Source organism: Teleopsis dalmanni, chromosome 2 (assembly GCF_002237135.1).
Source record: "Teleopsis dalmanni isolate 2A chromosome 2, ASM223713v2, whole genome shotgun sequence".
Classification (NCBI taxonomy): Eukaryota; Metazoa; Arthropoda; class Insecta; order Diptera; family Diopsidae; genus Teleopsis; species Teleopsis dalmanni.
The window spans coordinates 114,280,953-114,301,188 of record NC_051847.1 but is presented as its reverse complement, the minus strand read 5'-3'; the positions used below and the strand labels follow the sequence as shown (position 1 = coordinate 114,301,188).

The window sequence follows — 20,236 nt, the reverse complement described above, 5'->3', positions numbered from 1 at the left end:
GCTGTTATTTAAGTTGGCAATTCTAATTTCTGATTTTGTTTATTTAAAACAAAAACTCGTTCTCTATCACATTCCGGTTGTGTTGATACGTGGTTGTTGGGAGTTTTGTGTCTTGGTTGTGTTGTGTTTTGATGTGGCGACAGTAAAACTTTCTCTACGGGAACGAATGTTAATTTATTTTTAATCGGTATATGTAATGTTCAAAAGAATTTTTACGCGTTTTATAAACATAAAATCATAAATCATGACTACTTTCCGAAAACGAACAGGATATCAAAACGATAACCACAATAACAACGTTTTGCCAAATCAACATAAAGTAAAGGAAAATGGACCACCAAAGGAACGAACTAATAAAATGATATATGTAGTCTTTATTTCATTACTGTTCGATTTATTAGCATTTACAATTATTCTCCCATTACTACCGTCATTACTCGAATATTTTCGTCAAAATGACACATCCGGTTTGTACAGCATACTAACTGAACAGGTACGTTGGTTTCAACAGCTTGTTGGCGCACCAGAACGATACAGCTCTGTATTATTTGGTGGTCTACTGGGATCTATGTTTAGTTTTCTACAATTTGTTGCAAGCCCTATTGTTGGTGGTCTTTCGGATTACTATGGTCGTAAGCCAGTAATGATTATATGTGCGGTAAATATATAATATATAAAATGATATAAGATATTATTATTTAAAAATTCTGTCTATTTTCAGTGTGGTATAGCATTATCATATTTTTTGTGGGCAATATCAAGGAATTTCGCACTATTTGTATTGGCACGTTTTGTTGGTGGCATAAGTAAAGGAAATATTTCATTATCTATGTCTGTAATCACTGACGTATCAAGTGTGCGTACACGAGGTCGTGGTATGGCTCTGGTCGGCGTTGCATTTTCTCTCGGATTTATAATTGGACCGATGATTGGGGCGTTTTTTGCAATTTTTGCAAAGCAATCTTCTGGTCCATGGTTCGTACTACCCTCATTACTAGCATTTGCACTTGCATTAGCCGATTTACTTGTACTAATATTTATGTTAAAAGAGACTTTACCAAAGGTAAGATTGATTGATTGATGGATTTATATGGTAATGTTATAAAGTCAATTATTTTATGTTAATTTATGTTTTTCAAATTTTAGCAAAATAGAGTTAAGGAAATTTCGTCCGCAATGTCATATGCTTTGCAGTTGTTAAATGTATCATCGATTTTTAAGTAAGTAAATCTGTAACTGATTACTTTGAATTGTTGAATATAAAACCAAAAATAATAAGCACAGATATTTAGTTTTAGATTTATTTGTATTATTTATTGCTCTTTGTAGCTAAAATTTAAAAGATATACGTTTTATCAATAAGGTTAAATTAATTTAAGATAATAATTTAGCGTTTCTAATTTTTTATTAAGTATATTAATACGTAAATAGAGCAGGGTATATGGTGGTGAACATGTAAATAAGATTAATATCTTATCAATATTTGTACCTATTTCTAATTATTTAAATGTATTATATTATCATATGTATTTACTCTATATTTTAATTCCCATAAAATAAATAGAACAGTAGATTGTTGTAAAATAAATATTCTTTTATTTGATTTTTTTTATTTACTTTAATAATTTTTTTTTTATATAGGTTATATAATTTAAATAAATTTCGAACTGATTAATTTTTCAACTTAAAATAATTTTACTTTTTTAACAGGTTTTCTGCTATTAAAAATGTTGCTACAAATCAAATACAAGCCTTGCAAAAAATTGGATTAATTTATTTTGTATATTTATTTTTGTACTCTGGTTTGGAGTTTACTGTCACCTTTTTAATGTTTCATAAATTCGGTTACGATTCTATGGGACAAGCTAAAATGTTTTTAACGACTGGTGAGATATGCAAGGCAATCACAATTACCAAAATAAATAGCTGCAAAACCTTGATATATTTGTAAGCCGATATTTTTAATTCCAGGTGTTATTATGACAATATTGCAGGGTTCTGTTGTACGCCGGTTACCAGAAACTTCCACAAAAATATATGCAATATTTAGTTTATATCTTATTGTACCAGCTTTTGTATTAGTAGGATTGGCTGAAAGTAGCGTTTTATTATACAGTGGCATGATTCTATTTTCAATATGTAAGAAAAATGTACAGATTTTTTTTTATGCACTTATTATTATAAGTTGTTGTATTAGCTAATCATCTCTATTTTACAGCTACAGCATTTGCCGTGACTTGTTTAACAACTTTGGTTTCAAAATATGGCAATGACGATCAAAAAGGCTCAGTTTTAGGTATATTTCGTTCTTTAGGTGCCTTAGCTAGAGCATTAGGACCTGTTGTTGGTTCAGTTTGTAAGAAAATTAAATAAATTATAAATTATTATAGTAATTCGAAATTTTTGTAGCATTTTGGTGCATTGGCTCGAGATTAACTTATGTACTAGGAGGAATTTTCCTACTTTATCCTGCCATTGCGTTACAACGGTCTGTATTGTAATTTAAAAAGATAGAATTCAACTTCTTTATGTTATCTATTATTGTTATTATTATTTTTTGTGCAAAGCACGTCACTCAATTACATATATAATTTTTATACAATGCATATGTATTCTAAAATTGTTAGTATTATATAGATTTGTATTATATACTTTTATATATATTTGTTTATTGTACATTATTTATATTAAAAAGAGAAGTAAGCAACTAATAGCATTTTTTAATAAACATTATAAAAACGATAATATATTTCCAAAATATTAATTATATATAATTTGAATAAATTGCATATGTATTTCTGAAATTGTTAGTATTATATGGATTTGTATTAAATGCTTCTATATATATTTGTTTATTGTATATTATTTATATTAAAAAAAGAAACTAATAGAATTATTTAATAAATGTCATGAATACGATAATATATATTAATAACATTAATTTTTTATTATACTATTGTAGGTAGAGCTAATAATTTGGCTCCATTAAAGTATTAGATCTTTGTTTCATCAGAATACTGTTAAGCAAAGGCACAAACTAAAAAGAAACTATTAGATTAGATTAGATTATGATACTAAAACATCTCATCTTATTTTATATTATCTTATTTTGAAATGTGTTCCTTTACAATATTACTTAACAACAATTTCAATATATTTAGCTAATATGTTACAAATCTTGCAATAACACGGATTGCAATATTAAATATTAATGGCTAAATAGTTATAAAAATTAGAATCTCAATTTTCTTCACGAATCAACTTTATAAATTTCAACATTTCTAATTTTTTGTAGAGTCAACTTATTAAGAGCAGGTACTTTAGCTCTTTTCAAGTTTATTTTAAAACTTTTTACTTATATCAGGAAACTCAAATCATCACGTTGACATAGTAAAACCGGCAGCCAAAATACTAAAAATGAAATATTTTGTATACCCAATTTACTTAATTTATTAATGCCCATTTTGTGACTTATAATAATTCATAACATAACATACTAATGATTATGTTGGAATAAACTAATTACTAAAGTTTATTAAACATTTACTTAAAATTAAGGGATAAAATGTCAAAAAAAAAAACGTTAAATTTTTTTACAGTTTTTAATTGTTTACTGAAAAAGAATTTAGTCTATTAACTAACACATGATTGTACCAAATTTTTATAAATTTTAAAAATATAGTACAGATAGATTATATCAGAGGTTCGTTATGGGTGCATTGTGAGTTAAGTTTGTAAAAGTATAAAAACGATGACAAAGAAGAAAAGTACTACTCAGCATATACTGTAAGTTGATCTAAGTAATAAAGATAAACATTGAGTATATCAAAAAAAATAAGTCAGGAAATTAAGAAAATTATTTACAAATACAAATACCATATACATATTGAATAAGAATATATAGTTCTAACATTAGCAATGAAAACAATTAACAGTAGGCCACAATATGGTTATTGCATATAAGTTCTGGAAATAAATGAAGTTTCCAAAAAAGAAAACAAATATAAAATAGTTAAACTAAAACTTGTAGAATTAAATACGTATGGTATAGATAATAAAATTTTTGTATGCAAAACATAAATTATAGAAACGTTGACTATGATAAGGTCATTAATAGAAATATATGGGATATCTAAAAATGGGAACAAGGAAGTTGAAATTGTGAGAAACTGAAACCATACTCGGTCAAAGTCAAAGATTTAGGAATCTTATAGGAAAACTTCCACAGTTATAGCCTTATGACAAAGCATTTATCATAAATTAAATTACTGATACTGATATTCAGCATTCCAAATTTTTAAAGTTTGTTTGTGTTATTAGTGTTGTATTCGAAAATTAGAACCGGAAAAATAATATATAAAAGAATACAAAACTGTACAACGAAGTGCGATGAAAAAGGGAAAGTATTATTCGAGTAACGACTTCAACTTTTTTTTTTGACAGTTCGTGAACATGGCTAATATTTGTTTTATTATTATTCATCCTTATCTCTCGGATAAAAATCTTCTTACAAATAATTATAATATATAATATTAAAATATTCATCAATATATTTTTGTATTTTGAAAAATAAAAATAAAAACAAAAGAATAGAAAATTTCATTCTAAATATTATATTATATTGATTTGAAATTTTATTGCCAATATTTTTTCTATATAAAAAAAAACTATTTTAATTAATTATTGATTGATTGCTTATTTATATTGAGTTCTTTTGTCAAATTCCCATAATTTGTGGTTTGTTTTTTGATTTTACATATTGTTGCGAAGATACAATTCAATTTAAGTTAACTGAGATAATTTTGAATAATGTCAGTTAGTTAGGAAATAATTTTTAAATATTGTTGGTTATTTTGATGAATAAAGTGTGTGTGTTTCAAAATATAAGTAACGGTTGTAATAAATACAAGTTCAATATAAATTACTTATCAGGATCCAGTGATATCGAACGAAGCGTGGGAATATTCATAACAATATTTTAATAAAATATTTTAGGATGCAAAGGGCAAAAGTGTGTGCCTCAATGGGTGAGGCACACACGATGCGAATACACAGCCTAGCCTTCTGAATAGCCAACCTCACCTACACGTGGTGTATCCTGTTCTCGCATACGAGGTCCTGGTCTGGCACCCGCTGCGCAACCTTCTTTAAAACAGAAGGAGGCCTAGTTTCACACTGGACTGTAGTAGTAAATAAGAAGAAAAAGAATAAAATATTTTATCATGTTTGACATTGAATAAAAACAATCATAATTGGATATTGAAAAATGTAAAGCTTTGTGTCTAAATGTGACGTAATTTTTAAAATTAACAAATATAATTAAATGGCTTTTTTGAATGGTCAATTAATTAATAAATGTGTAGTTAGATTAGTAATTAATTAGAAAATTACTTTGCTACATAAATTACAATAATAATTTACTTCATTTACTTCTATATATATTTTATATATATTTTTTTATGTGCCTCAAAGCAACATATAAATAAATTAATTTACAAATTTTCAAAAACAGAGTTACACTTATATATTTTTCGGCAAAAAAACATCTCATTTCTTTATTCGGTAGCTAGAAAGCATCGAAAGTCACAGTGTAAAACATTTTTTTTTCCGATAGATGGAAAGCACCAAAAGCTATGGTGTGAGACTTGAATCCACTAAAACCACCTCTTAGAAATATAAAATGGACAAATTTCAGCGCATACTAGTAATAAGGGAAAGGCAGACATTAAAATACAGGAGGCTTAGTTTTTAGATAATAAATATATCTAGGCCAAGATTGTAAATAAGTGAGCGGAGGAAGAAAGAATGTTCATGTTAAATAGTAATTACTGACTAAACTGTGTACAACCCCTTAAACCTCTTGGGAATGCAAAATGAACCCACTTCTAGCAACTAACATCAGTTGACTGTGAACATCATACCAAAAAGAAAAGATACCAATACAATTATTGCAAAAAAGTTACGAGGTTACTTCGAATTTTTCAAATTCAAATTTTTATATATTTTCTTTTTCTTTAAAGTAGTCCTATTTTTTTCAATGTCTAGTTTTGGATTCTCAATTTGTTGTTTTTGATATTTTTTAATTAGAAAGCTAATTTGTTTAATATAATTACGCAGATTATGAATATTTTATATGTAAATATATATATAATAATTTACATATTATTATATGTAAATAAATTAATAGCAGCTGATTACATACTTAAAATTAAATGAACAACTGCTGTGCATTTTAAAATGCTAAAGTTTTAAATATTGACATAACATACAAATTATTTATCACATATTTAATATTTAAGCACAAGCTTGTCATGCTATATAAAAATTGTATAACAAGTAGCCTATTTTAAATATACATATATTTAATTTGCTATGTACTCGTATGGCAATTCAAGATTTGTCAAAACTTTAACTAAAATTGGCAACACTATTTAAATATTCAACAATATTCACCAACAACAACAACAAAGGAAACTTCGCTGCACAGCCATATTGACGAAAAATTCTTGTGTCGTATAGTAAGTCGCAAAACTCGCTATTTAACAAAATAATGTAATTTTGATAAAAAGTAATTTGCAAAGAAGTACACAAAAGAATAAATTAAATAATTTTTTTTGGAATTGCATGTTTCTAAATAAAAAGTGTTCGAAAGAGAAAACTATTCATATTACTTTTTTAAACGCCCGTCATTTCTTTATTTAACAATTTTTTCTTTTCTTTTCTGCTTTTCCTATTATCGTCATTGTGTGTTTGTGTCAATGTACAATTGGTGAAGTTCTTTTACTAAAAGAACACATTTTACCAGTAAAAACGGAAAAAGTGAATAGATTTATTGCAATATTAAAGAGTATATAACGGAATACGAAGGACATCAAGGATAGTTTCAATATCTTTATAAAAATATACTCCAATACAAAATGGGCACAAGGGAAGACGAATATGATTATTTATTCAAAGGTAATTATTTAATATATAAAAACAATATTAATAAGAAAACTGGTGTAAGAAGGAAATGTGTTAATTGATAGCAGGCAGCATTAAAATGAAAAGTCAGCAATTCTGTCATTTATCAATTTGTAGCGATGACGTCGATTAACTGAGTAATAGGGAGTATTGAAGTGTTAAAGTGAAGTTTTAATTATAATTAAAAATTTTTTGAATTAATAACCGATATGAATACAAACACAAATAAATCTTCATCAATAGACGCCCACTTTCTAACAATGTACTCGTATTAAAACAAATATTGTTAAAAAAATAACTTAAATAACTTAATTTTTACATTGTATTTTCACTCAACGCCACAACTGTGTGACACGTTGCAAAATTTTGTAGTTTCATTGATAATGTTATATAGTTATTTTTCACTTCATCGCCAAGATTAGATTGAAAGTCTTTGTTTTTTATCTATTTCTTTAGTAGTACAATTCATATTTTAATAAATATAATTCGAACTAAATTACGTCCAATGCAATTATATCATTTCTAACTCCAAAATAACTTTATACAACTTAAAACTATAAATAGCTGCATAAGGTTGTACATTATTACACTACAATACAAATAATATATATATATATATATATATATATATATATATGCAATAATCCGTTATCTTAATAATTATCTTTGTACAAAGTATTATCATCACCCATATACAGGGTTCTGTTCTAAACTATATGCATATGTTAATTATGGATAAATGAATGGATAAATAATGAATTAATTATATCAAAATTGTTGTCTACTTTCTTAACACAGTAATGTTGTTCATTATTGGTGACTATTATTGTATTATTGTAGTATAATAGTTTGCTTCAATTAAAACAGCTGTTTCCTTCTACTAAATCATTTTTCTAGAGAACGACGCCACACACAACAATAGGTTCTGTTGAACTAAATTTACTCATGATTGTAATTGCATCTTAATTAACATAACAAATGCGAATATGTATGCGAATAATGGGTTAAATTGAATAGAATGTTTTTCTTGGATTCGTTTTTCTTGGAGTTTTTTTGATTATATCAAAATACTAAGTAATAATGCTAAAAACTCAGAAAAATGTTTTAAAATTTTTAATATGCATAATTGCTTCTTATTTGAACTTTCTATTTCGTTTTTAAAAATGTTATAAAAAATTAGTCACAAAGGCACGTCACACATTTTTTCTGTATTATTGTGCAATGTATTACTTTTATATATTAAGTTCTTCACACTGAATATATAGAGATTATTTTATATATGTATGACTCATATTTTTTCAAGATTTAAGCTACAGTTTTTTATCGCTAAAATGTTGATAAAATTTGTGTATTTGCTAATTAAAGGAGAAAAATACTTCAAAAACTATAAATAATCATATTACAGTATTATTCAAAAAAAGACTTCTAAAAATAAGATGCAGAGTTTGTTTACTAGCATTTTCTATTACCCTCGTTACTAATGCAACTTGCTTTGCTACTTTATATTATGCATTACACAATTACTTGGGACGAATAAATCCGATATTTTCGAATGTTTCTGGATGCAGAACCATAGATGATATTACAGAATGATGAAGTAGTACTGGAAGTTTTCGAGACAAAAGTTCTTCGTTCTTGATACACGAGCAGTACGAGCTTTATCACTTAGCGGCTTCGTCGACTTGTTCACGTCGTGAAAATGTTAAAATTAATGCACTTCATGTACGACGCTGCGCAAAGCGCGCACTGTACAGAGACACCTGGAGAGCCATGCTGCGTCAGGCAAAATCTGATAACAGGATATTATAGCCATTGAAGTAAGCAAGAACGGTTCAGTCCCTAAGGATTATTAAAATATTAAAGGATTATTAAAATTAGAAGAGCAGAAACAACATATTCTACAATATATAAATGAGGAGTAGAAAGTACTTTTTGTTATATTAGCGAGATAAAAATTGATTTATATTTCCTTACTATCTACCTATCGATAATATCCTAAAACATGGCATTAGAAATACGAGATTTCGTACTAAAAAACTTTTGACAGTTTAGTAATTGGTTGATTCAGTTTGATTTGAGCGTGCTCTAAAGAGACACTAACAAACAGAAAACACACCATATTTTACCATATTTTTCTTTGATAAAGGCGAAAACGCAAGCCATGTGGCTGAAAATGTAAATAGTGTTTATGGTCCTAATACTGTAATAGCTAATAATGCGCAATTTTGCTTTCAATTCCGTTCCTGTAATTTTGATGTGAAAGATGCACTTAGCACTGGAAGGCCAATTGTCGATAATCATGCACGAAAATGTCGATAAAATCATGGAAATTATCGAGTCCGACAACCGATCATCATGTAAGCACAGTTATGATTGCCCGAGAGCTAAAGATTGCACAAAAACCCATTTGGAACCATTTGAATAAGGCTGGATACAAAAAAACCTCGATGTAATGGTGCCACACGAGTGGCACTCAAACGTAGAAAGAACCTCATGGATCGAATTTCCGTCTACGAATCGATGCTAAATTGCAACAAAAATATACCCATTTCTGAACCGATTGGTGATAAAAAGTGGATCACTTAAGACAACCGAAAACGGTCAAGCGATAACGGTCGTGGTTGAATCGCGGTGAGCCGGCTGGAACGGTGGCCAACCCAGGATTGTCGTCCATGAAGGTTTTGCTATGTGTTTAAAGGGATTGGCAGAGAATCATCTACTATGAACTGCACACCTACGCCAATATTCTTTACTGGGGACTGTACTGTCAACAATTGAATCATCTGAAGGAAGCAATCGCCCAGAAACGATTAGCTTTCTTTGGGCTATAGGAGATGAATTCTGTTCCATCAGGACAACGCCAGGCTACACACATTGATAATGACTCCGGAAGTAGCCAAATGCTCCGGGAGCTTGGTTGTAAAGTTCTTATACATTCACCTTATAGTCGAGACCTGGCACTAAGTGATCACCATCTGTTCATGTTCATGGCGAACGATTTTTCTGGTGAAAAATTTTCTTTAAGATAGGTTTTTGAAAATCAACTGTCTCAATTTTTTGACAATAGGGATGAGGACTTCTAAGAGAGAGGCAGAATTAAATTACCTTCAAAATGGCAACAAATTATCGAACAAAACGGCGCATATTTGATCTAGATCGGATCATTCTAACTATGGTAAATAATCCTTAATTTCATGCAAAAATAATGGATTTCTTTTTACTACACCTATAATATGCAATCATTTAAATGACTTTAGGGAATCTTTAATAATATTATTTTATATTAATATGTATATAATAATTTCAGTCTTCAACTCAATATAAAAATAAGGCTAACAAAACTTTTAACTTTAAAAATATTACTAATATTTATAAGGCAATAAGAATATTAACCTTACCAAAATTTCAAGAAAAAAAGCAGGGAACAGTTGATGAAAGCCATCCTAACTGTACACTCATAAAAAATGATGGAGACTGAATATTTATTAAATAACTTAATCTATAAATTTCTTTTTCGGTGCTTTTAAAAATTATGTTTTATAAATTTAACTAACTTATTACATGTGTTAAAAAATTGTATACAATTTCCAGATATCTTTGCCTTTTGAAAAACCCCTAAATATCAAAATCTGTTTTTCTTATATATCAAAAGTGGATTGTTGGTGCTATTGAATAATTAGGTTATTGTTGCGATTGTACCAATTCAATTTAACATATTGAAGACATAAAAATTTGACAATGGATTAAATAGAATAAAAGGTTGTTAGGGCAGGTGATTGAAATGTGAAGATAGTAGCTGCACTTGGGCTTGTTTTATTGTTTGTTCGACCATGCCATACCTCTTATAGACTTTTAAATATTTATTAGACATTAATTTCGCAGATTTATGAGATGGAAATCTAATTCTCAATTTTGGATAAGGAAGGAGAAGATCGGAGTCATATTCTAATTAGCTAAATACAGTTAAGCTGGTTAAATAGACTAGCAATTAATTTTTACAATATCTGAAAGGTATGATTGTCTTGAAATTGTTTTATTTTTATGCATTGAAGGATTCTCAATAAGGTTAGTTAATAAGTCCACTATATTTAATTACACTTACAATATATTTCGTTGAACTATAGAGTTAGTGATTTTGAAAAAGTTACAAAAAGAAAAAATCATTTAAAGTTTATTATTATTAAATTACTACCTGTGAGATTGTGTTCTTATCTGAATATATAAAAATATATATTTTATTTACTATAATGTATAAGGTATTAACTCTTAATATAGTTAATAGTTTTAGGCGTTCACTTTACTATCAATATTAATATTTATTTAATATCTATTTTTTTGTTCTTTTTTTTAAATATATTTTTAGTTGTTCTTATCGGCGACTCTGGAGTAGGCAAAAGTAATTTGTTGTCCCGTTTTACGCGCAATGAATTCAATTTAGAGTCCAAGTCGACAATTGGTGTTGAGTTTGCTACCCGTAGCATAGAGGTAAGTAAAAAACGGCGGGGAAAAAGTGGAAGTGTAATGCAAAAAAGTGGGTAGTTGAAATGGGTACGGAGGTTGTTGTTATTGCTTTTGTAACCTATCGATTTTTAAATATGTATGCAACGGTTGGTGTTGACACTTAAATTGCCATTTAATATACATTTTATTACTGAGGTCATGGACAGTAGAAGCACGACAACCAAGAATTCAGTTCAGTTTGACTAACACCTCTAACAACAATAGAATTTAAAAAGCAACTTAATCAGTTAATTAATTAATAGCGTATACAATATACAAAGGGTGCATTACGAATTTTACGTTGCGAATTTCTGTATTCTCGAAATAAATTTCAATTATAAAAATTAATTAATGAATGTTTTTGAAAACAGGTTGATGGTAAGACAATAAAAGCGCAAATATGGGATACTGCTGGGCAGGAACGTTATCGTGCCATCACATCAGCGTACTACCGCGGTGCCGTAGGTGCTTTGCTTGTGTATGACATTGCCAAGCATTTGACCTATGAGAATGTAGAGCGATGGCTACGGGAGCTACGTGATCATGCTGATCAAAATATAGTTATAATGTTGGTAGGCAACAAATCTGATTTGCGGCATTTACGCTCTGTGCCAACAGAAGAAGCAAAACTTTTTGCCGAACACAATGGACTTAGCTTCATTGAAACGTCAGCATTGGATTCTACAAATGTTGAAACTGCATTCCAAAATATACTCACAGGTACTACACACAGATTGTAATTGTAATAGAAACATTATTATTAATTTAAATTCGAACCTTTTCTCGTTTTTAGAAATATACCGTATTGTTTCGCAAAAACAAATCAGAGATCCTCCTGAAGGTGATGTTATTCGTCCTAATGTTGAACCAATTGACGTTAAGCCGACTGTTACGGCTGACGTACGTAAGCAGTGCTGTCAGTGACCGCCTCAAGTCCAACATGTTTTCAACTACATTTATGCATAAATACAGCAACAGTAAAAAATGATAAAAAATGATTTATATAAGAAAGGCAAATTATATTTCAACATTCTTATCACCGAATTGTGTTATGGTGTTTAATACTGAGTTGAAAACGAATGTGGGTTCCTTTCCTACACCGAATTAAAAGTAAATCTAACATAACCCAACTATTGAACAACAATAATTAACACATTTCTTCTTTATTATTATTATTATTTTTTGTTTTTTTTTTTTTTTGATTAACTAAAACTTATTGTTTTGTTTTTTAGTTTAGTTTTTGAAAAAGTATATTTTCTCATACGATTTTATTTGAACATTTGTTCTTTTTATGAATAAAAAGAATTTTTTACTCTTTAAAATAATTAATTAAAAAAAAAATAGTTTAAATTTGTGCATTATTAAATCAAACAATTTAGATTAAAAACGAAAGCAAATAAATATAAAAAAATTTTACTGAATTTGTTCTCTCTTAGATGCAAAGAAATCTTATGCTTTTTTAAATGAAGTTTTATATATATATAAAATATAATTATTATATTATATAATTATATTGTACTAAAATATAATTATAAATACACACGGAACACGGAACAAGAATAAAATTAATTTAATTTTGCACCGCTAACCTTAAATGCAGAAAGTTGCGAGTGGATAATTTTTTTTTTTTAGAGTTTAATTTAAAAATTAAATAAAAACAATGAAACAACATTACAGCAAGTTGTAGATTATTAATTATAATTGAAACAATTAAATTGTGTTTTGCTATATATATCTATGTTAAGTGTATCTAAATAAAATTGATAAATTCTATCTATAGATATATATTATACAAATATTAATGTATGCACTTAATAATGAATTTAGGAAGTATATCTCCTATTACAGTAAACTAATTTTAAATTAATTTTATGCAACTAAAAATTACTACATTTATCTATTATCAGGGGACTATATATCTGGTTTAGTAATTTTAATTTTGTTATAAGCTTGTAAAATATCTTATTTTAAACGATAAAATTGGGTACCAGAAATAGAGTTTTACGTTTTAGTTTTTTTCAAAGATCAGCAATTCAAACTTTCAGTTATGGTTGAGTATTTTAAGCAATGCACTCAGCATAGCTAAAAAATTTGTGTGTATACAAAGCAAAACTCTCCATGTTTTCATTGTTAATAAATTTGTTAATAATTCAACTATTCCTGAAATATTCAATGCCTTTAACAGACATTTTTAAGAACCATATTGAATTGTTGCAATCATAGTTATATTGAAAAGCAAAGTTATAGTGAATTTCGTTAAAGATGCAGGTCAGTGATGGAATTATGTATATATTATATATATATAAATATGTATTATAATAAAGATTCTAATAATTAATAACGGTACACAATACTGTATGTGTCATTAACGAATTTTACGAGATAGTATACTCTTAGATCAGGGACCCCCAGTTTAACTGGGTTTAGCTCAAAGCATTTTATTCGAATTTTTTCGGGGGCCAGACGAAAACAGAAAAGATCTTTCAGAATTTTCTTGATGATCTGCTCTTCACAATTCCAGCAAACAATTTGGCTCCTGCCTCAGTTGGTGAAGTTTGGCTTACGAGTATGAGTGTCAACTATACAGTGCTTTATTAAAATACCAATTAGCATTCTGAAGTTTTTTCGATCGAACTAACTGTTCGTCTAGTTGTCTGTATATCTCGTGCAGAGTCCAATAAGTACCTTACCTCTTTGGTCCTCTGCAAGGTTAGCGACAATTAGCAATATTGTTAACTATTTGTATTCATTTGTGGCCAGGCAACCAATATACATATATCCCAATTCTTTGGGTCTATCTATCTACTACCTGTCTAGTGTAATGATATTGATTTAACGGATACTTGCCTTTTTACAAAAATATTTATTTTGCTTTACGTAAGCAGGACGCGCCGCTTAACTAAACCTACCTACTTTAGCTCTTTAGCAGCTCTTTCTCGTATTTTAAACTGTGTGAATGTGAATTTTGAAGGTATTCCATTCTTTATTTTCGATAATTGTTTTTGTCCTTCCTTGATAATGCGTACCAGATATTCATGTTCACTTAAGCCTAGTTCAACATATTACACTCCAATTGAAATGCAATGTAGAAAGACTTTTGTTTATGTTCCAATAAAAATGCATTTTGCATTCGTCAATAAATATATGAAAATTCATTTGCAGGAAACATTCATTTTACTTGCTGTTAAGATGTAAATAAAAGATGAATTATGGAAACTTGGAAATGATAATGGTTTTCACCTCTGTTTTTAGTTAAATACACCGTATTACCTGAATGATGGTACGCTCCTTCGAATATGTAGAAACCAAAAGTTGGAGACTAGCTAACAAAAGTCTATCGCTTTCGCAGAAAATTTGAAATACATCTACCATCTACCATTGAACAAATGCGGGATAACAGAGGCCCACAGGTTGACCCAAAAGTTTGGTTTGGTACAGGGACTGATCAAAAATAGATGAATCATTCGGCTCAGGAATTATTATATTTGATAGCCAGGCTGCAAGCAAGCTCTGATTTCTTGGACTTTCAAGTCGAAACAGGTCCTCGTGTGTTACAAGCTCCTACACTTACTTGCAACTCGGAATAAGGTAAGTCGTTATTGGGTACTGGCCCACAGGGGTGTTTTGGGAAATGAACAAGTTATTGCGCTAGACAGAACTTCATCAAAAACTGCTTTAACATCTCAATCCTTTTGTGAGTTAAACTGGGCCAGTACAAAACAAATAATCACGCAGAGGGAAAATCCTGTAAGGAAAGAATTTAAAGGACTTAGACAAAGCAAAGCACTGATCAAACCATACTGCTACAGAAACATTCTTAAATTCTCAAAAGGTGATTTAAGGTTGCTAACGGATTTTGTTACGGGTCGTTATGGTCAGAAATATCGTCTACATAAACTTAGTAATCTGCTAATTCGGAATGAAGATCATGTCTCGGTGAGGAAATAACTATGCATATTCTTTGTGATTCTTTGTGAGCTTAAACAACACTCAGAAAAAAGTTGTTTAATGTGGAATTTCTGAAATCAGTACAGATTAAGATCTCTTCTCCAGATTTAGTTCTGGACTTTAAAGGGCTTTGTGTAATTAAAAGTGAATTTGTTACAATATGACTCTTCTGGCCGCAGTAACAACTGTTGGGCGAATTTCACGACACTAGTTTAAATAGTTAATAAAATAGTAACCAAATGTTTTCATACTAATTAACTATTAAATTATAATTAATTATAATTTTAAATTTTATATCATGATGTTTAATTTTTTTAACGTCATGAGAACAAATCCGAAAGGTTTATGTGTAAATTATGGTACTGACACTAATGCTATATAACAATAACTCTTTATTATTGGAATCTTATCAAATGGATATCAATAAAAAAGTTGTGGGAATAATTAATAAATTAAGAACAACAGTCTAATGCTGTACTTAAACACATTTTATTTATCGACCCTAATTATAACATTTTTGTATGGTTTTTAAAAAAAGGAATGACTATTATCCGGCAAAGATATTACATTCAATTCGGCAAATATGCAGCAATAATTGTAATTTGTACATAAAATCTATACAAAATGTGATAATGAAGTTGATTAATTGTAAATGTAAACATAATAGTTGAAATTAATTTCAAATTTGTCCACATATCACAAAGCCATATATTTTAAGTAATTAAACAGTTTTCAAGAACTAAAAGGTTAAACAGTTTCAAAAAATTTTAATCAGCTGTTTACAATAAACACAGCTCATACGCGTTTTTGATGTTTATTTGTCACCTTATTCTTTATTACGAATAAGAGCATTTGCAAAACACAAATAACACGCGGTTTGTAGGACGCATTTATAGAGAGAATATATATTTTAAGTGACAATAAATATGGGTCGTACTAAAAAGAAGAAATCATCTGGTAAAACTGGCCCGGTTAAAGAATCAGAACCAACTGAACTAGTGGAAGCACCACATTCCTTCGTTATACGACGTGGACTCTCTTGTCCATACATTACAGATTTAACAATTGATTTTCGTAAAATAATGGAACCATTCACAGCTACAAATTTAAGAGAGAAGAAAATGAACCGTATTAAGGATTTTGTTAGTATGAGCAGTTTCTTCCACGTTTCGCATATGGCTATTTTTAACAAAGCCTCCACCCAATTATCATTTAAAGTTTTACGCATGCCGCGCGGTCCAACATTAACATTTAAGGTACTTACCTTACAATTATGTAAAATAGTAATATCTTATTATTCCGATTAATAATTTTATTATTCTCATGATGTTAATATTTGTAATGTATTAGGTACATCAATTTACTTTAACTCGTGATATACTTTCGACAAACAAACGTCAATTCGTTGATGATGACATTTTTAAGCATTCGCCTTTGGTGATAATGAATAACTTCACTGGAGAAGGCAAGCATTTAAAATTGATGGCAACAACTTTTCAAAATATGTTTCCAGCAATTAATTTAGCACAAGTAAGCTTCTCAGTACATATGGATTATATTTAACTTATTTTCTTGAATTCCACTATATAGGTTAATATAGCTACTATACGCCGATGTGTACTTTTTTCCTACAATACTGAAACAAAGCTTGTTGAAATGCGGCACTATAACATACAAGTTGTTCCGGTTGGACTATCGCGTGGTGTCAAGAAAATTATTATGGGAAAAATTCCCAATTTAGCTAAATGTGAAGATATTGCCGATTTTATTATGCAGTATGAAAAATTTGTACTTTTTATTTTATGAAATTATGCTATGTATATAATTTATTAGGGATGGTGCCGGTTCGGAATCCGAAGCTGAAGATGAAGAAACGCAAGTTTTACTTCCGCAGACATTGAAACGTAAAGGAAATTTAGAGAACAATAAGTCTTCAATTCGCTTGCATGAAATTGGTCCGCGTCTCACATTGCAACTTATGAAAATTGAAGAGGGATTGCTAACAGGCGAAGTTCTTTACCACGATCATATTATAAAGTCAGAGGAAGAAAAGGAAGCGTTACGTAAAATGGTTGAAAAGAAACAAAAACTAAGGGAACAAAGAAAAAAAATACAAACAGAAAATCGTAAAAATAATTTAGCGGCAAAGGAAGCTAAACGGAAAAAACGGAATGCTGGTGGTGACAATGAACAAAGTGATCCTGAAGATGATACCGAATATTACAAAGAGGAAGTAGGTGAAGACCCCGATGAAGGTAAATAGTATATAATATAATATTGATATAGTTTAAATAAATTGTGAACCTCGTAGAACTTTTCAAACCAACTGAAAAATCTTCAAGGAAACGAGTAAAGCCGCCTCATAGTATGAAGTTTAAAAACAAACGATTGAAGAAGGATAAAATAAAAAAATAACTGTCCAATATAATTAATATTTAATGTTTGTCAAATATAAAATATTATTTTTTAAATCAAAATTAAAAGTAACTAAGTGTTTTCAATTTATTTTACTATTTTTTATTTGAACATGCGTTTTAAAATATCTTTGTATTGGTTGTTACTCACTGTCCAGCTTTGCTTAACATTTTGTTGTAGTTTTACAAATTCCTTTTTTTCTTTGTAGTTAGGCACTTTTTCAATTAATTCTTGTGCCTTCGCAAATTCTTTAATATTATAAAATGCAACGGCTCTTCGATAAATGCTTTTTTCTGAAGGATCTGCAACAGATTCAACGAATTGTGTTAAATATATTACATCTTCGTATCGTTCTTCCATTAGCAAACAGGCTGCCAAATTTGTTTGTATTTGTATCAACAGTGCCTTCATTTCTTCTCCGTCAACACCATCTGCATCAGCTGTTAAAGGCTCAAACGGTTGGTAAGTAATTAAACATTTAGCCGCACGTGAAAAGTAATCGTGCGCAAACTTCGGGTATTCCTTGAACATTTTTACACCACATTCTTTGTACTGAACAGCTAAGTTATACATTTCCTTTACATCTAATTTATGAAATTCTTTGAAGCTTATAATTTCTTCTAGTGTTATTATAAAATTTAAATCACTGTCTTCGTTGTCGTCATTTTTATGAGACGCAGTACGCATAAAACAATGTGCTTTTTCTCCTAATACCATTTGTTGCACTAACATTTCCAAATAGTAATCCACTGGTGTTATAGCCGTTCCCATAGTTAGTTCCTGACTATTGTCAATTTTGTCCGCACGTAAATATAAACTTGGCCGATCATTGAGATTTCCAAATTTTGCTACTTTTATAATCACTTTTGACACTTTGTTCGGCTTTTCTAATTCTGTGAATTTCAAGTCGATAACCTTTTTCTTTAGTCCTTTTTTTTCTAATTTCCATTCAGTACCAATATACCAATCCATTTTTATGTACCAGATTCTTCAAAAAAACCTCTTTAGGTTATTGTTTATATTCCAGAAAGCTACTTCTTAAGAAATTTGCATTCGCAATAATGAGAGTTTTCGAACAAAGTAAATTTTTAAACAAGTGTTGGAAAATTTTTCTTAAGTATTTGTATATGGTACGTGATTTTTGTTTAAAAATCCTTTTACATAAAAACATAAAATAAACACTATTTTTAATAGCAACTTTGAAAGAAGTAGAAAGTTTGTTAGGCTTATATATGCGAAAAACTTAATAAAATTTAAAATTAAAATTTCGAAAGTGAATAATAATTCTTTGCAAGTATAGGTAAAAATATTTTATTTTTTACGTTTTTGTGAATAAAATTTCTACTTTTAGGCTTTATTGATGTTAACATAAAAAAATAGTAAATAAAAAATAATTGAGTATTATATGTCAAATATTTGTTGACAGTTAACTGGAATTTTGTACATACTACTAAAAACCGTTCACAATAGACGAATTCGTAGTTTTGGCAACCACGCGATTTGAGTTGCTTTTTAGGTAAGCATATCACAATAGAACAACCGGTTATTTTAAAAATAACATATAAAACAACAGCACTGCTGGCTTATTTAGTACAATCTTTATGAAATCGCTTTAATTAATAAGCAGCTTGGTTGCCAAGACTAAAAATTCGTATATTGTGAACGACTTTTGAAACTACCTACGAAATTTCCAGTCAACTTTCAACGAATGATTTCGTTAATTATTCGTATTTCGTGTCGTCATTGTTTGTAAAAAACGCATTATTTTTTTGCATTTATTATTTTACTTTTTATTATTTTATTTTTAAAAGCCTAACAAAATCTTCATTTTGTACAGAGTTGTCATGGAAAGTAGTGCTTATTTTATTTGTTCTTTTGTGACATGCTTACAAAAGAAAAGGCCTATTGTTTTTTAATCAGTTCAGTAGTTTCATTGTAATGAGCCAATATAAATGAGGAAATATGTTTTTTTAGCTATAATAAAAGTTTTCACTATACCGACATTTTAAAATATTAAAAGAAGGTATAGTGCACTGCGACCTAAAAGATCTAGCCCCTTAGTCGGATTAGAGTGTTTCTTCAAGTCCGATTTTTTTAATGAAAGACAGTATAGAGCCTATCTTTCCTAATCTTGAATTCTTTTCATCCTTGAAATACCCTCCTAGATGTTTCTTGCGCTTGTGCATCAGCGCCGGGCACTCTCCAAGCGCATATAATCTGCGTTCCAAGTTGGATTCATTTCTTAACTTCGATATGTGATATTCAATCTACAGTGACTGGTCAATAATCCTGTAATAATTATTAGGTTATTTTTTGATTGTGCTATGCAATCTTTGAAGCGTTTTAAGTTGTAAGTCTCTAAAATCATTTTAGATTGTGAAAGTCTTGGTAGCCTTTCATAATATAGTTC

The 20,236-nt window shown here is 29.0% G+C and overlaps 4 protein-coding genes across 6 annotated transcripts; 3 read left to right on the top strand and 1 right to left on the bottom strand.

Moving 5' to 3' along the window:
* Positions 1–74: 74 nt before the first annotated feature.
* On the top strand, positions 75–2,726 carry LOC119677343 (major facilitator superfamily domain-containing protein 10). Its single transcript, XM_038088646.1, has 7 exons — positions 75–658; positions 722–1,063; positions 1,147–1,220; positions 1,711–1,886; positions 1,972–2,139; positions 2,219–2,356; positions 2,410–2,726. The coding sequence occupies exons 1-7, from the start codon at positions 245–247 to the stop codon at positions 2,499–2,501; spliced, it is 1,404 nt and encodes a 467-aa protein (XP_037944574.1). The 5' UTR covers positions 75–244; the 3' UTR covers positions 2,502–2,726.
* A 3,688-nt stretch (positions 2,727–6,414) lies between these two features.
* Positions 6,415–13,159, top strand: LOC119677348 (ras-related protein Rab-11A). 3 transcript variants are annotated; one of them, XM_038088651.1, is made up of 5 exons: positions 6,415–6,518; positions 6,776–6,957; positions 11,327–11,448; positions 11,835–12,183; positions 12,257–13,159. In XM_038088651.1, exons 2-5 carry the CDS (start codon positions 6,918–6,920, stop codon positions 12,385–12,387), a joined length of 642 nt encoding a protein of 213 aa, XP_037944579.1. In that variant the 5' UTR covers positions 6,415–6,518; positions 6,776–6,917; the 3' UTR covers positions 12,388–13,159. The 3 variants fall into 3 exon arrangements, with proteins under 3 accessions (XP_037944579.1, XP_037944581.1, XP_037944580.1); XM_038088653.1 differs by having other exon boundaries at positions 6,497–6,552; XM_038088652.1 differs by having other exon boundaries at positions 6,497–6,568.
* A 3,086-nt stretch (positions 13,160–16,245) lies between these two features.
* On the top strand, positions 16,246–17,850 carry LOC119677345 (protein Peter pan). The gene is made up of 5 exons (XM_038088647.1): positions 16,246–16,667; positions 16,762–16,941; positions 17,002–17,186; positions 17,245–17,666; positions 17,723–17,850. Exons 1-5 carry the CDS (start codon positions 16,338–16,340, stop codon positions 17,824–17,826), a joined length of 1,221 nt encoding a protein of 406 aa, XP_037944575.1. The 5' UTR covers positions 16,246–16,337; the 3' UTR covers positions 17,827–17,850.
* A 59-nt stretch (positions 17,851–17,909) lies between these two features.
* On the bottom strand, positions 17,910–18,974 carry LOC119677347 (peptidyl-prolyl cis-trans isomerase FKBP5). Its single transcript, XM_038088649.1, has one exon. It carries the CDS (start codon positions 18,796–18,798, stop codon positions 17,929–17,931), a length of 870 nt encoding a protein of 289 aa, XP_037944577.1. The 5' UTR covers positions 18,799–18,974; the 3' UTR covers positions 17,910–17,928.
* Positions 18,975–20,236: the final 1,262 nt, after the last annotated feature.

Bases quoted from the DNA above. Each gene is read 5' to 3' on its own strand.
- LOC119677348 (XM_038088651.1), top strand. From the start codon at position 6,918: ATGGGCACAAGGGAAGACGAATATGATTATTTATTCAAAG. The intron at 11,449-11,834 runs GTAAGTAAAAAA...TTTTGAAAACAG, and splicing joins TTGCTACCCGTAGCATAGAG to GTTGATGGTAAGACAATAAA. The intron at 12,184-12,256 runs GTACTACACACA...TCTCGTTTTTAG, and splicing joins ATTCCAAAATATACTCACAG to AAATATACCGTATTGTTTCG.
- LOC119677345 (XM_038088647.1), top strand. From the start codon at position 16,338: ATGGGTCGTACTAAAAAGAAGAAATCATCTGGTAAAACTGGCCCGGTT. The intron at 16,668-16,761 runs GTACTTACCTTA...GTAATGTATTAG, and splicing joins GTCCAACATTAACATTTAAG to GTACATCAATTTACTTTAAC. The intron at 17,187-17,244 runs GTATGAAAAATT...ATAATTTATTAG, and splicing joins ATTGCCGATTTTATTATGCA to GGATGGTGCCGGTTCGGAAT.
- LOC119677347 (XM_038088649.1), bottom strand. From the start codon at position 18,798: ATGGATTGGTATATTGGTACTGAATGGAAATTAGAAAAAAAAGGACTA.
- LOC119677343 (XM_038088646.1), top strand. From the start codon at position 245: ATGACTACTTTCCGAAAACGAACAGGATATCAAAACGATAACCACAAT. The intron at 659-721 runs GTAAATATATAA...GTCTATTTTCAG, and splicing joins CAGTAATGATTATATGTGCG to TGTGGTATAGCATTATCATA. The intron at 1,887-1,971 runs GTGAGATATGCA...TTTTAATTCCAG, and splicing joins TAAAATGTTTTTAACGACTG to GTGTTATTATGACAATATTG.